We start from the raw sequence: 16,907 nt of genomic DNA, 5'->3' as shown, positions 1-16,907 counted from the left end.
ATGGTCCGAAGTAGTCAACGCCGGTGTTCAGGAATGGTGATGTATAGGGATTTGCTCTAAATTTCGGTAAGGGAGCCATCAGGGGTGGTGCTGGCTTGCAGGCATGTAAGATGCACCATTGGCAGCATCTTTTGACGTTGTTCAGGACCGCACGCACGTTGATGATCCAAAATTCTTGTCGCAGATTGCCAATAACAACATTATCGGCTTGGTGTAGGGATTGTTCATGGTAGTCTCGTACTAGTAGCTTTGTGATTCGGTGTTTTTGCTGTATGATAATCGGGCATCAAGTGCCCGGTGGTATTACCTCTAAATTCTCTAATCTGCTTCTTGCCGCATGATTCCCCGGTCATCCAGGAATGGCACCAACTTGTTCAGTGTACTTTGTTTGCTCACTGGGGTTTCTATTTCTAGAGCCGAATACTCCGCTGGAAAGCACTCGCGCTGCGCTCTGATGTACATCATTGCCTTAACAGCCGCTACGTCCGACGTTCTTGTAGTCGGTGAGAACCTTGTCTTGTCCTTTAGATACAAAGGACAAACTTTCGAAGAATTACTCCATGCCGCACTAACTTCCTCCAGTCTGAGTAGTAGTTCTCGTTCAGCAGCTTACGTTCTTCAAAATGGTGCGTAACGCGTTCCTCTTCTGCTGTAGGCTTTATGCGGGCCTGTGGCCACATGGTTTCCTGTTGCAGTAAAAACGATGGGCCATGCTTCCACACATCATCAGTCGCCGTTATCTTCGTCGCTCGGTCGGCGGGATTTTTTTTAGTGGGCACCCATCGCCACTGATCCATGGCAGAAGTCTCGAGTATTTCGCTGGCTCGATGGGCGACAAACTGATGGTACTTTCTTTTGCGGTTCACGATCCACCCTAGTACCGCTTGTGAATCACTCCAGTAAGTCGTCTTTTCAATCGTTACTCGTAGCTCCTGTTTCACCAAATGTGTGAGTCGCACTCCCAGCACGGCTGCCTGCAGCTCGAGTCTCGGGATAGATAAGTTTTTTAAAGGAGCCACTCGCGCTTTTGCAGCAAGTAAATGCGTCGTGTACTTTTGTCCGTTGAAGCTTCTGAGGTACACGCACGCCGCGAATGCTTCTTCCGATGCGTCTACGAACGTGTGCAGTTCGATTGATTGTGTTTTCGTCGGTATGACGCATCGTGAGACTTCGAATCGATTTGCCTCTTTCACTAGAATCAACCATTCACGCCATTTAACTCCAAGATCTTCAGGTATACGTTCATCCCAATCGGTCATTGCTCTGTGTAGCGATCGTAGCAATATTCTTCCTTGAATGGTTATGTAACTAAGCAGACCTAAGGGATCGTAGATGCTTATAACGAAGCTTAGTACCTCTCTTTTCGTCGGGTTCTGATTGGGCAAGAGATCGGTGCGGATGTTATCATGTTTGATGTTGTACCCTAAACAGTCGGATACGATGTTCCAATGCACTCCGAGTATCTTGTTATACGCGCCGTGTTTTTCTTCGAAAAAGACAACTGATTCACCACTTTGTCGTCTTTCAGAGGGGATCGCACTTAGCAAGCATTCCGAATTGCTGATAAAATTGCGTATGAAGAAGCTAGCCTGATCTTGGACAGTGATGACTTGCTTGGTAGTCTCTTTAGCTTCTATCTCGGTGGAAAAACTGTCAATGTAATCGTCTACGTAATGTTGGTTTAGTATGGCTTTGTAAGCCTTCGGGTGGGATTGCTGCACGCGCATTTTCATTCTTCACTGCTTGGGCGCATGCCGGTGAGCATGTGGCGCCGAAGGTCATCACTTGCATCGTGTAGATTTCTGGCGGTTTTTCTTCATTGCATCCGCGCCATAGAACACACTGCGCCTGTTGATCTTCGGGACGCACTTTCACTTGGTGGAACATTTCTTTGATGTCCCCTGCCACAGCTATCTTCCCCTCGCGAAATCTAATCAATATTCCGAATAGTGATGTTAAAGCATCTGGCCCCGGTAGGAGTTGCGAGTTTAGTGACACTCCTTCGATCTTTGATGCTGCATCGAAAACGATTCTGGGTTTAGGTTCTGGTTTGTTTCGATTAATCACTATGAAATGCGGGAGGTAGAACAAACGTTGGTTTGGCTTCAGTAACTCTGAAGGAGTTAGTTTTCGTAGGTACCCCTTTTCTTCATATTCTTTAAAGGTTCTAATTGCCCATTCTTTTAATTCCGGTTGTTTTTTTAATTGTCTTTCTAGACTTTTCAGCCTTCCGAGGGCGTTTCCGTAGCTGTAATGAATGGGAAATGGGAAATATTATCTGAAAAAATGGGAAATGAATATTATCTGACTTCCAGAGAAGACCGATTTCATATCTTCCGTCTTCATATTTCATGGTTTCCCGAATAATATTCAAAGCCTTTTCATCTTCATCACTACATACTGGTTTAGCCGTTAAATTAACGCCAAAATCTTCCGTCGAAAAGTATTGTTGATGCATTTCGTCCATACACTCATCTTCTCTCATTATAAACAGCCTTTCTGGGTCGTCGCTTTTGACTTCTTTATTCCCAAATATCATCCAGCCGAGTTTGGTTTCGATCGCTATTGGCTGGTTGCATAGGCCTTCCTTCTTATTTAAGGGTACGATTAAGTGGCTGTGTTTTAAAGCGATTAATTTTGTTGGTCGAACGTTAGCGTAGCTATTTACTGGCACATTTTTAAGATGAGGGTATTCGTTTTTCATCGTTTCTACGTTGATGGTTTGCACGGGAAGATTTAGGTTTTGCACCGTTCTCACTTCATCGATGAGATGCTCTATTTTGTTTGCCCCAATAATGCTTAGCTTCACTCTGCGGCTTGTCATATCGCAGGCTTGGATGTCCCCAGTCCACTTCATTCTGAGGGGATCAGACGCTCCTTCTAGTTCTAATAATCCGGCTACGCCTTCTTCTAGAAGTGTTAGAGATGAACCAGGATCTACAAAGGCGTATGTTTTTACGGATGAAGACCCATTACGCAGGGTGACTGGAGTAATTTGGTAGTATATCTTTCTCTTGTCGGTTGTAGTATCATGATGTTGTACGTGGTGCTTCACTGGGTGCGATTCTGTTTCCGTATGCATCAACGGATGATGTTTTCTCGTGCAGCCATTGACGCCACAACCCTTCCACAACTTACAATCCTTAATCTGGTGATTCGAGAAACGTAGACACCCATGACACAGTTTAGCTGCTTTCACCGTAGCCCACTTATCGGCGATAGTCTTGCCTTTAAAGGCCTCACACTGTATCACTGAATGATTGTTTCCGTATTATGGACACGTAAAGCCTTTCTTTTCGTTTGTTGGCTGTAGGGAGCGTTGATCTTGCTGTTTAAAATCGTCTTCGTGTAACAGAAGATGATCTCGTCTTGGCCCTTTCACTACTCGTCGGATCTTACGAGCTAGCAACTTCAACCAGTCGTTTAACTCGTTCAGTGTTGTATGTTCTCCCGTTCGCAGCTCGGATGTATAATCGATCCATTCCAACTGACAGGATATGGGCATCCTAGCCATGACGTCATCGATCAACCTCGGATCATTTAAGTAGTTCGTACAATTCAACGCCGTGACGTTCATCACTAAGTTGTCGATCGCTTCAGCCAGGAATCAGGAATCTTATAGGGGTTCTCTATTCGTACCTTGAGAATTTCTTTCACCATTTCCCGGTACACTACTTCGGGTCTTCCGAAGGATTCTTCAAGCCTGTCAATAATGGCCGGTACGTTGAGCGGATTGAGCATTAGGGGTTTTACGCTCTTTTCTGCTTCCCCACGTAGAGGACGTTGTATTCGGTGGAGATTTTCGAGCTGGGTAAACTTGCCTTGCTTCGTTGTTTCCAACAACGTTTTCTTATACCTTGGCCAGTACTTTGGCTTGCCGTCGAATGTCGGAAGAATAATAAGGCTCTCTCACCTGAGCATCGTTTCATTGTTCTTATCGTTGGGCCTTGATCCACCGAAGTCTCTTAAAACTTGAGTAATCTCCTTTACCAACGACGCTTCATCGCCGCTGAACGTCCCTTGTTCTTTCCCCTTTGACGTTGACGACGGCTGCGAACTAACACTGGGGCGTAAAAAACATTTCACACATAGAAACGGCTGGTCGGCCGTTGGAGGTTCGGTGAGTTTTACACATTTCAAATGGAACCAACGGTCACAGTCATCGCACTGCACCATATGGCCATCAGATTCGTCAGGCTTAGTGCATAGCCTACACGATCCATTTTCGTTATCCACAAAAAACTTCTTTTTGGTCGCCATCTTCTCTCGATCTCGACCAATCAGGTGTCAACCTTCTCGCTCTTGCGTCCGAGCTTGTACGCTGGGTCTGCCGGAATCAACGATGCCACACGCTGGTCTGGTTGCACCGTCCGTGCTCAACCAGCTCCGAAGTCGAGGCCGTACACCGTCCGTGCACCCTGCCGCGTCTCGAAGGTTGACTAGACTTTACGCTGGGTCGTTTGCCCGAGTAAACGATGTCACACGCTGGTCTGGTCCCACCGTTCGTGCTCAACCAGCTCCGAAGTCGATGCCGTACACCGTCCGTGCACACTACCGCGCCTGGTCACTTCTTGGTTCGCGGTACGTATCCGCGCGCCTTGCGTCCACTAAGCGTCGTGGAACCTAACGATTGCTAGGTTCCTCTCTGGAGCCACCACTATTGTCCGGGCTCCGCCGAGCACCAACCAGCCGCGAAGGTAGCTGGTCTCCCGGTGCCGCCAGACTCGGCGCAACAAGAATGCTCGCCGAATGTCGCCGCTCTACGGAGTCTTCACCGACAGGATTCGCGCGTCGCAGCGACTGCCTTCCAGCTAGTTGCCCCAAGCTTGCGGGGGCCTATGCGGACGGAAGGGGAACCCTGCCAAATGTTGAACACAGCAGGTCGAAACGCTTGGAACGAGCCCCTTGGTTGCGAAGGAGAGGAGAGTGACCACCGCCTGAACGCCTACTAGTGTCCAACCAAAATTACCTCGGGTAGGGTTTCGATTGGATTAGAAGGCTTTCGGTAAAAATATTTCTCTGCACTCAATTTCTCCTTGCTACTTTCACCACCTTCTTCTTCTTTGGCCCGCTCTTAATGTTGAGCACGTCGTGCTGACATGGCCTGGTCACCAATACGTTTCCAGGAGACTCGATCCAGGGATGCCGCTCTCCATCCTCTGCTGCACCCGATCTCCGACAGGTTCTGCTCCACCTGATCCAGCCAACGGGCTCGCTGCGCTCCTCTGCGTCTCGTGCCGAACGGGTCGCCGACGAGGACCTTTTTGGTGGGGCACGAGTCCGGCATCCTCATGACGTGCCCCAACCAGCGTATCCTTCCGGCCTTCGCCACCGTCAGGATGTCAGGTCCCCCAAACAGCTCAGCAAGCTCGTGGTTCATTCTCCTCCTCCACCTTTCGTGCTCCAAGATACCGCCAAAGATCGTCCTTAGCACACGGCGTTCGAAAACACCGAGTGCATTGGCATCCTCTGTGAGCATGGTCCAAGACTCATGACCATAGAGGACAGCCGGCCGAATCAATGTACGGTATATTGTGCATTTCGTGCGCAGGAGAAGGTTTCTGGATCGTAGGAGTTTGTGGAGCCCGTAGTAGGCACGATTCCCCTGAACAATGCGCCTTCGGATTTCGCTGCTTACGTTGTTGTCCGAAGTAATGATCGTACCGAGGTAGCAGAACTCCTCTACTACCTCGAGATCATCGCCGTCGACCGATACGCTGCTTCCCAGCATGGCCCTATTACGGTCAGAGCCTCCGGCAAGCAGGTACTTTGTCTTCGTCGCATTGTTCAGCAATTCAATCCTTGAGGCTTCGCGCTTCAGTCTGGTGTACGCCTCGCACACCGCCGCAGATGTCCTTCCGATGATGTCGATGTCATCCGCGAAGCCAAGGAATTGGATGGAACGGGTGAAAATCGTGCCCCGCATATCGAAGCCCGCGCTTCTCATGACACCTTCCAGAGCGATGTTGAACAGCAGACAGGAGAGTCCGTCACCTTGCCTCAATCCCCGGTGAGACTCGAACGCATCCGACAGCATGCTCGATACTCTCACCTTGCACTGCACCCTGTCCATGGTGGCCCTCAACAGCCGCACCAGCTTTCCCGGAAAGCCGTATCGCTGCATGGTGTTCCATAGCTGCATCCGATCTATGGTGTCGTAGGCCGCCTTAAAGTCGATGAACAGGTGGTGCGTGGGGATTTGGTGCTCTCGGCATTTTTGGAGGATCTGCCTGAGAGTAAAGATTTGGTCGATCGTCGATTTTCCTCCAACAAAACCGGCTTGATAGCTCCCGACGAAATCTGAGGCAAGTGGGGCAAGTCTGCAGAAGAGAATTCGGGACAGGATCTTGTAGGCAGCGTTCAGGACTGTAATGGCACGGTAGTTCCCACAGTCCAGCCTGTCGCCCTTTTTGTAGACTGGGTGGATGATGCCCAGCCTCCATTCCTCCGGTAGTTCTTCCTGTTCCCAAACTTTCACGATCAGCTGGTGCATACTGACGGCAAGCCTCTCCGGCCCCATCTTGAAGAGCTCGGCAGCTAGGCCATCGCTGCCTGCTGATTTGTTGTTCTTCAGTTGCTTGATGGCACTAATTACCTCTTCCAAGGATGGCGTGGGCACCTCGTCACCTGCCACCAGACTGATGTGCTGCTCGATTCTGCATTCCACCCCAAATCGGGGTCTCCTGCTTGTGCTCCGTTAAGATGTCCGTCGAAGTGGCACTTCCACCTGTCGATCACCTCTCGTTCGTCCGCCAGAATGCTCCCCTCTGCATCGCGGCACATTGTGATGTTGCGGACATCACCACTCCGCGCCGCGTTCAGCATCCTGTAGAACTTACGAGTTTCCCCCGACTGAGTAAGCCGCTCCATCTGCTGCTCTCCCGACTCCCCCAGAAGACGCTTCTTCTCCTGAAACAGTCGGGTCTGCTGCCTCCTCAGCCGTTTGTAGTTCTCCACGTTCTGACGAGTTTCCCGTTGCAGCATTCGGGCGCGTGCTGCATTCTTCTCGGATAGTGCTCGCCTGCACTCATCATCGAACCACTCCTTCCTCTGGCTGCGTGTCACGTAGCCGACATGTCGTTCCGCTGCTTTGCTGATGACACGCTCCACTATACGCCAGTGGGCTGTGGGGGACATCGTGGTGACTGCGTCGTCGTCCGGACGCTGAAGTTGCCTATCGCTGGTTTATACACCTCCTCCCGTCCGACCTGAGCATTAAAGTCCCCGATGACGATCTTTACATCGTGTTTGGGGCAGCGATCATACTCCCTCTCCAGCTGCCCGTAGAAATCGTCCTTATCGTTATCAGTGCTCCCAAGGTGCGGACTGTGCACGTTTATGATACTAATGTTGAAGAAACGGCCACGTATCCTCAACTTGCACATTCTGTTGGTGATCGGCCACCACCCGATCACCCTCTTGCGCATTTCACCTAAGACGAGGAACGCCGTACCGAGCTCGTGCTTATCTCCACCACTCTGGTAGATCATACAATCGCTGCGATACGGACGCTCCATCACTCCCTTCCAGCGCACCTCTTGAAGTTCTACTATTTCGAAGCCACGGGCCCTCACCTCGTCCGCGAGTATTCGGGTACTCCCAGCGGACGTGAGGGATCGGCAGTTCCATGTCCTGAGTTTCCAATCGTTAGTCCGTTTTCGTAGCGTAGGTCGGTCATCGTTTGGTCCAATCGGTATATTATATTGATGGCTGTTCGTTGCGGTAATACAGGGGGTGGCTTGCAAGGCCTCTCCCCCTGCCACCTGTCTCGTCGGTGGGACGACGCACATTAGCTGTTTAACGTCCCGTAGGATGCCAGGACAAGGGGGATGCCTGTTTGACCAGGCTACCCCCTCCCCTTCTCAAATTTAGCCAGCTTTTCCCACCTCCCAAGGAAGTTGGGTTTCCCCGTATACCCAAGCTCGGCTATAGGATAGAGACTGTTACCGTTCTGTACGACGGGGACGTATTTGAGTAAGAGTAGGGGCAGGAGAGCCTTTGTAACCTTCGAGAGGTGTCGGATCCTGTCCCTTACCGGAGGTGTATTGCTACACAACCGTCAACAACGGTCAACAGAACAGAACTTTCACCACCGGTCTTTTTAATACGCCGTTTACGGTTCGCACTTCTACTGATTGCACTTGATCGTCTGCCGCACGATATACCTTTGTGATTCGTCCCTTTATCTTGTCAAGGCTATTGGTGAATGCAAAGTTGCTACCAAGCAAAACTGTATCATTTACATTCAGAATCAATTGAGTAATGAAAAGGCATAAGTGAAACAGTTTTTGATGATGATTAAATTTCATATCATTTTGTACAATCATTATCTATCGATATCGATTAGCCACAATCGTCCGTGAAATGTCCCTTTCCATTCGATCTTAAGAGAGCGGCATCTTAAGATAGTAGCACTCCCAAGGATGAACTCGTGCGCAGATTCAGTTGTAACGAAATGAATGCCTTTCGATTAATTGATGTTTTTCACGAAAAGAACCATATGCACTTGGTACAGTAACATCCTTTCGTTCATATTTAGCACCGCCACAATTTGGTTTCAAGTCATGCAATCGGCGAACCACACCAAAAATGGTGCTGACCGCAATGCGTTTGGACATATAATTCAAGTATATTTTGTAATATTCTTATTTTTTTACAGATAAGCTGGTATCAATTACCCAGCAATGAAATGAGTGATATATTCTACAAATAATTATTAAATTTCCCCTTCTCAAATGATACACGTTCTATACGCTTGAACCGCTTTAACTGTAGTTATAAACGTATGACCCCACACCCACCAACGTCAAATTATTGGAAGAAGAATTTTGCGGAAAATCGTTAGTATTCAACCTTGTCTCCTACAATAGCCTTGGTTCTTAAGTTGCACTGACAATAGTCGTGCCGAACTGTCACCGTTCCAAACAGTGGAGTCACAGTGCACAGTGGACAGCGAATGGGATCATTTTTATGTTTTATTATGTAGATATTGGTACCTCTCGTATTTTTTGTATTAAGAGGATGCATACACATAAAGAAAACCAAAAACTGTGATCTTGAAACTTCGTACTTCCGGAGGAATAATTTTTTAAAGTGCAGATTGTTTCCATGACATTCGACATTCTACAAATGAAAGGAACAAGTTTGACCCATAAGAAAACATCATATTACAGTAAAAATACTATTTTTACACCAATACTACTCAAATGATTGGGTATACATGATTGATTCTTCGTTTTCATTCTTAAATAATAAATAAAAACATTGTTAAATTACCAAATATGTCCTAAACTATGCGTTATATCGAATTTAATTTGATATAAAACGATTTTGTGAGCGAAAAAATGGAAATTTCATTACATCCTATTTATCCTATTTATTTATTTTACTTTTATTTGTATGGGCTTCGTCCACTGTGCTTGTTCATATATTGTCATGAGTGTGCATAAAACTTGTCGTTTAGTCGGCGTTGTTATCCCTTGTAGGATCTGTAGATCTTTTACTGGCACTCTGAAATGGAATGTATCTTCGTGCGAGTTCCACCACATTCCTAAAACCTTTTGTGCTCTCGTAGCTGGATCGACATTCATATCCTTTTCAGAATTGTCACTACCTCCCACTGCTCGTAATACTTCGGTATGAGTTGCAATCCAATGGTGCAGTTTAAAACCGCCTTGAGAGTGAATATATTTAACCTCTTGTGCAAGCTTTACTGCTTCCGGAACTCTCTACGCTCGTAAGCATATCGTCGACGTAATGATGATACTTTATGCATTCGACGGCTGATGGGAAACGATCTTTAAAACGATCAGCGTTCATATTATTGACGAATTGTGCACAGCTTGGTGAACAGACTGACCCAAAGGTCCTTCTTAACATCACATATTCATCCGGATCGGATTGCAGAGGGTCAATTTTCCATAGGAATCTATGACTGTTCTGATCCTACTCGTTGATAACGATCTGGTGATACATTTCTTGAATATCAGCCGCTAACGCTACGCGAAATTCTCGAAATCTGCTGAGAACGTGAGGGAGAGAATATAGCAGTTCAGGTCCGGCCAGCAACATGGAATTAAGAGACGTTTCCGTTTCCGTTCCGCCGCTGCTGCATCCCACACTACTCGCACTTTATTTGGCTTATTTGGATTGAATACCGGGAAGATCGGTAGGTACCATTTTCTAGGATGTTTTTCGATACACTCCTTTTCAGATAGTTTTCTGACATAGCCTTTTTGGATGTGTTCATTTAATACCTGTTCCATCATTTTCCTGAGATTTTCGTCTTTTACCATCCGTCGTTCTAAACACTCCAAACGTCGTAAAGCCATCGATCTGTTATTGGGCAATTTCACGTCGTCATACCGCCACAGTAAGCCGGTGACATAGCGCTCTCCCTGCAATTCGGTGTTAGTCCGAAGCAGCATGCTTGCTCGTTCATCGTCATTAGAAAGTCTTTTTTCCTTGCTCATGCCTCGCGGTTCTTCTAATGCAAAGCTACCTTTTAGTGCTTGATCAACTTTGCTTTCTATGTCCTGGCACTCACAAAGGTGAGCTCTATGAAACGCTACAACGCTGGTATTGCACATTGAAGATGAATCGCAACCTGAGACTACCCATCCCAACCGAGTCTTAGTAGCAACTGGTTCATTTACCTGGCCTTCTATCGTCTTCAACGGTACGGTGAGATGATAATTGTTCATGCCGATTAGAATGCGTGGAGGAGTAGCTGCGTACTGGGCTAACGGGATGGAAGCTAGGTGATGATACTTCCTTCTCAGGAGTTCCATTGTTACACGTTGAACAGGTAGTCCAAGACGTTTAACCGTTCGAACATTCGAAGCTTCGTAACTCGGTCCGCCAATGGACGTTCCTACTATGCTAACGCTCACCTGTTTCGAGTCTCGTTCTGTGCGATGCTGCCCTCCGGTCCATTTCAAACACAGGGGTCGATTTGGACCTTCCAAACCCAATTCATCCACCAAAGATTGCTCAACAAGTGACACTGATGCACCCTCATCGAGAAATGCAACGGTTTTGACCGTCTTTCCTCCAGCACGGAGCTCAACCGGGATGTATCTCAGCACAATGTTTTCTTCCGTGGCTGTAGAGTGAGAGAAATTAGCTTCCTGCTTTCCCTTACCTCCTTTATTGTGAAGTGAAGGGTGATGCTTTGTCGTGCATCCTTCTTTGCCGCATGCACTGGTGTCCTTGCAGGGGGCACGGTGTTTTTTCAGGCAGCGTTTGCACAAGTAGCGACTTTTAGCGATGTCCCAGCGATCAGCCACACTCAACTGCCAATATGCGTTGCACTCGTGTAGGTGAGCGTATCCTTCGTCACATGCGCACTTTGCTTCCGTGTTGTTCTGCGAGTGATCATTGTTAGTATGTGTATGAACATATTTACTGCTCCGCTGTTCGGGCTGCGCTGCAGGGTTCGTTACCGATTGGGCTGCGCGCTTTATGGTTTTCATCCACTTTCCAAACTCGACTAAGTTGACCTTCGACAGGTTAATGCTGTGTAAACCCCACATCAGCTTGATCATTGGAGGAAGACAGCAGACCAACTCATCTAAAAGGGGGCCATCATATCGATCCTCGACTCCGTTGTTCCTTACTGTAGCACACATCTCGTCCACTGCTACGGCGAACTGGATTAATGACTCTAGCTTTTCAGCTTTCGGTGGCACTTGACGACGTATTTGGCTTAAAAGCGTTTTCACTATGATCTCCGGACGGCCAAACGAATTTTTCAACTCTTCCATTACTTCCTTCAGGTTTCCTGAATTTCTAACCCGGCCTTGAACCACCGCTTCTCCCTTAAGTGCTTGTTGCAGCCTCACAATATTTTCTCCATCGGTATATCCGCACAGCTCTGTCGTTTCGTAAAATTGATTTGCAAATACGGACCACTCCTCGGGTTTACCGGAAAACGCTGGTAACTTGGAACTATTGGAACGTCTCGCTAATACCTGACTTTCGTCCAGAGCGAAGGATGTGGCATTTGACCTGTTTTCGCGTCTTGTTTCGCGTTTCGCGGGCCGCGTCTATTTCTTCCATCATACGATGGAAGCTTCTACTTATCTCATCCCATATGAGATTTGCATTATGGCCGGGCGATGTAGTCGGTGTATCAGAGGGACGATTCGGGAGGTTGGAAATTACTTCCGTCGATCTAGCTCTCGCGAATGGTTCCTGATTCACCTGGTTCGTATCCGCCATTTCCCTAACGTCTGGCTCGGTTACAAAGGGTGTCGCTCGATGAAGCGTAGACGACGCGGGGGGCGGCGTTCCGGGCGCGCACAGGAGGCATGTCCAATCCCTACTGTACACAGTTTCATCTTCATTCACACAATTCAGATGAAACATCCGTTCGCATCGATCGCATTCCACTGCATTATCCGTATCTGCACCATTGCACACACCACACACTTTGCCTTCCATTGTCCAGTCGTAAGGGAGTTCTTGTTGCACTTCACACTGATGCTGCGGTTTCGCTAAACGTTGCGGTTTCGCTTTCGTACCAGTAGTGAAACTAGAAATGAATTTTTTAAACTGTTGCGTCCAGCAACGATGCCCTTTTTTGTCTTCGATTAATAATCACAAGATAAACCAACAGTTTTTTTAATAACTGAATGTATTCTTTGAATTAAAAAATTCACTGTTCTGTCTATGCGAAAAAGAGCTGGCGCCTATTTGCACGCACTTTTATAGGTAGTTTCTCCTCACGATAGCGGTCATTGCTCCTTCCTAGATTCATCCGAACCGAATGACGATCGATCGATTCGGATAAATGTCCCTAACCTGACCGACCTTATCGTTTCGCCCTTTTTCGCCCCGCTGTCTGCTCTCATCGTTGTAACAACGTGTTGACCGCTGTTTATAAACAACAAGGGGGGAAAAGCTATTTCCATGCAACGATGATCCCGGATCGCTAGGGATCACAATCCCCATACAAGGCATCACCTTTTCAATGCAACGATGATCCCGGATCGCTACGGATCAAAAGCGCTATTCAACAGTGATCCCGGATCATTTGATCCCATAATATAGGATTGGATCAGATTTTTCAAGCCTGGATCGGCCCTCTAACTTCTCATCACTAGTTGAAGGACTCATCTTGTTTGTAAACGTTATTATGCGTCAGGTTCTGCTCAGACCAATCGGATGTGCGCAAATAGGTAGCTCTCTCAAGCAGTGACTGAAGGTTTGGGTCTGTTAAAGGATAACATTTTACAGAGCAAAAAGATTCCTCCAAACAGCGTTCAAAAGCGATGAACATAACTTTTTACTCCCTAACCTCAGACGGATGACCTATCCAACACGTAGAGACAGTTGATCTCCAAGGCAAAAGACTATCCATAGACTGATACTGACTTTTTAATCGGAATTGCATTGCGAGCAAGACGGCGCAAATTGGTTCATAGACTTGTAGCGCTACATGAAAAGCTACAGGTTTTTGTAAACATTACGCTTTCCTACAGTACGGTGAGGTCGTCCTTTTTAAATCAGTCAATTTTTCATCGGTAGGACGTTACCGATGGATTGATAGGATCACTATTTAGCTGAATCTTATTCTATGCACAACAGATCCATCAAGCTATCTATGCAAAATATAAAAACATGTTTAAAACTACTACATCCTTCTGTGTCAATGAAAGGTACACCAACATGCTCCTGTCTAAGCCCCTCACCCACAATTACCTCCTGTTATGATTTCACGAAAGGAAAGAAAACGAACATGATATGTCACCAAACACCTAAAGGCTTCATGACAACAACAAAAAACATTGGTTCTAGTAAGACCGAACATACACGCTTTTTCCTCAGCTATGCAATCTGATCGGAATCCGAACAAACTATCAGTAATAGTTTACTCTCGATGTACGATTTGTTAACATCTGCGAAAACTAACTCCATAATCCGTCTAGACCTTCTTTGTGCGGTACTGTACCTTATGCGCATAAGTACCGTTATCTTCGTGCGCACGCAAATACATCTTCACACGTTTGTTTCAAGCTCAACCAATAACGAGTAACACGGTACGCAAATTGCTACCAGCCAGATCGGTCATCGAATTTCATTCGGAGTAAAATGGAAAGAAACCATGTTAAACCTGTAGTAGTCTCTTTTTCCTGAATGATGTTTCGACATCAATCATCAAATATCATCAATAATTTACTTAATTGCATCGTAAAGCAACTGCAGTACCTATCTGTATGATGACATCCAAAACCTGTTTCTAGTACTGTCTACTGTATTAACCTTTTATGAGAGGGAATACGAATGTTCGATTGCCATTGCTTCAACCGTTGGACAATAACAAATCAAAGGGATTGTTCTCAAACACTGACCCAAAACTTACTGAACATATCCTTATAAAATCATTGCATCATTGAAATATTTGCATCTTCAATGCGCATCATACTTATTTTTTGCTTAGCGCGTTAAAGCCTATTGCGCATCATGACACATTTGATCAAATGACCGGAATTTATTTTCACTAAAGTTGCGTACACACACAACACTCGACGCACTGACTACATAAAACAAAACTCGACGCGGTTGTGTACCCTCTGACTAGGATTCCGTGGCAACATCGATTCGACGGCGACTTGAGGTAAATTGTAAACATAAGTTCTCTACTCGTTCTCCCAACAGCTGATCACGAAGGAATAAAACATCTGCCACACTCCTCTACACTCCACACGCACTTCCACCTGTGTCGAAACGTGCAAGAAAAAACAGTACTAACGAGCGCTAGCACAGATAGGCGAAATGCACTAGATAGAACAGAGCGAAGATAGAGAGCATTAACCAGGAGAGAAATAAATATTTGAAATTTCCAACTGGAAAATACTTGCAACTTTTTATTGCACTACAAAAATCGCAACGAAAAGCTTCCAAAATTTTTTACCACTCCCCTGACAAATTTCAGGTCAGGTCCAATCTGCGTCATTTGGAGTATAAATAGGACGTATTTAGGACGTCCATACAAAATGCAAGCCCAGTTAAGCCTAGGAAAGAAGGATTAGATTAGATAACCACTCAATGAAAGTATTCAACTATCCAAAAACCAAGCTCGACAAATGTCAAAATAAATAATTTTGCTAACTGGTCTGAGCAAGGTTAGGCCATGTTTCCCGTGCGCGAAAATTGTAATCAAATTTTTTTAACAAAAACAACTGAAAAAGGATTATTTTAATAATTAGACTTGTATATTATTGTATTATTGCATTGTAATTAAAATTAAATTACTGAACTTCAATCGATTTTTCTCAAATTGTAGTTTACAAAAATGATCTCTTGTGTCATTCTTTATGTCAAAATGCTCTGCCCTTTACGAATCTGTACAGAATGGTACAGCCCGGTACCTGGAATATTTGACAGATATGGCCGTATTACACGATGGCTTTTTGGCTGGTTATTTTCTGTCAAATTGCGTTTGACAGATTTTAGCCAACCCGAAAAAAGACATTCCACATGACCAATTCTTTTTTGCCATCGCCAAAAAACCCTCGTGTGATACGGGTTATACAGGCTTAAAGCTTAAGCTTTCTAACTTAGAGTATGATCTACCCCATTGGGGGTTACGGATCTCGGAAGCTTATCTAGTAATAAAGCCAAGGGACTTAGTAGATTCGTTAACAAGAAAATCATGAAACCAGGAAAAAATAACTATTTAAAAAGACACTTTTTTTCATTTCTGCAAAATACGCGCCGATAAACAGGCAAAACGCGCGAAATTCGCGCGAAACGCAAAATCCGCGCCAGCGGTAACAGCCCTGTAATCATCATCAAAAACGGTTTTACTTAAGCTTTTTCACTACTTAATTAATTCTTGTGGTAAATGATACAGTCAAAAATTTTTGAGACTTTTGTAGATGAGCCAGGTTTCCCTCAAAACTCAAGTCACTCAATGTTTAGAGTTTTGAGGGAATCCTCATCGCTCGTGGCCCCGTGGCTTTACGATAGGCAACTCGCGCTACAGTGTCGGAGGAACCGGTACGACACGAGTATTGGTGAACGCGGGTCCAAGAAAGGCGTAAGTGTAGCGGGATAAAAATATAAGTTTAATAGTAATAAAGCTCGAATGTGAGAAAGTCACAAGAGAACCTAAGTCGAGTTATTTCAGTAGGGATTATAACGGATCCGGACCGTTATTTTAAAGGGCATTTACATGGCCCTTCGTGCGAAAGCGTACATTTGGTCCTTCGAACCAGATGTTAACCGGATTCGTTTGTAGAGAAATAATTATTGAAAGTTCCATAATCATCAATATTATTGATGATAGTATCAGGATCGTTGGTAAAGCAAACGACACGTTAATCGTGTATAGATTGTGTGCGTGCATGAGTTTGATGTACGTACGTGTGTTGGAACATTGATCGTCAGCGAGTGATAACGATTACCGTTAGCGCACGCAAGATCGTGTGTACAGTGCGTGACGCGTAAAGGCAGCGCAGAAAGGATAGCGTGAGTTGTGAAATAACGCTAGTGAATTGCGAACTTTAGTGGCCACGAGGTACCGCCATCGCTAAAGATTGAGAGACACCACGCGGTATCGCCATTCCTAACTCTTCAGTGACGCCACAAGGGACCTCCATCGTGAAGTTAAGTGACGCCACAAAGTACCGCCATTGCAAAGTTAAGTGAAACCACGAGGCATCGTCATTGTATTCAGTGATTGATACCGAAATGGCAACCACAGACAAGAAAATCGCCGCATGCGTGCGGAAGAGGCAATCCATATTAAATATATTGTCTAACGTCGAAGCTTTTCGCGATTCTTTCAATGCGTCCGATGACACATCAGAAATTCCGATACGAATTCAGTTACTCGATCAGTGCGAAAATAGAGGATTTAGATGAGACGAAAACGAAGAATGAGGAGCGCATGAACTCAA

At 45.9% G+C, this 16,907-nt stretch overlaps 1 protein-coding gene across 1 annotated transcript; it reads right to left on the bottom strand.

Annotated features, from left to right (window-relative positions):
- Positions 1–524: 524 nt before the first annotated feature.
- Positions 525–1,733, bottom strand: LOC128718279 (uncharacterized). The gene has a single exon (XM_053811925.1). It carries the CDS (start codon positions 1,731–1,733, stop codon positions 525–527), a length of 1,209 nt encoding a protein of 402 aa, XP_053667900.1.
- Positions 1,734–16,907: the final 15,174 nt, after the last annotated feature.

The sequence above is a fragment of the Anopheles marshallii genome, chromosome 2 (genome assembly GCF_943734725.1).
Source record: "Anopheles marshallii chromosome 2, idAnoMarsDA_429_01, whole genome shotgun sequence".
Taxonomy (NCBI): Eukaryota; Metazoa; Arthropoda; class Insecta; order Diptera; family Culicidae; genus Anopheles; species Anopheles marshallii.
The sequence above is the reverse complement of the archived record's forward strand: the minus strand, read 5'-3'. Positions and strand labels throughout refer to the sequence as shown.

What these genes read in the sequence shown, in the direction of transcription:
- LOC128718279 (XM_053811925.1), bottom strand. Translation starts at nt 1,733, where the DNA reads ATGAAAATGCGCGTGCAGCAATCCCACCCGAAGGCTTACAAAGCCATA.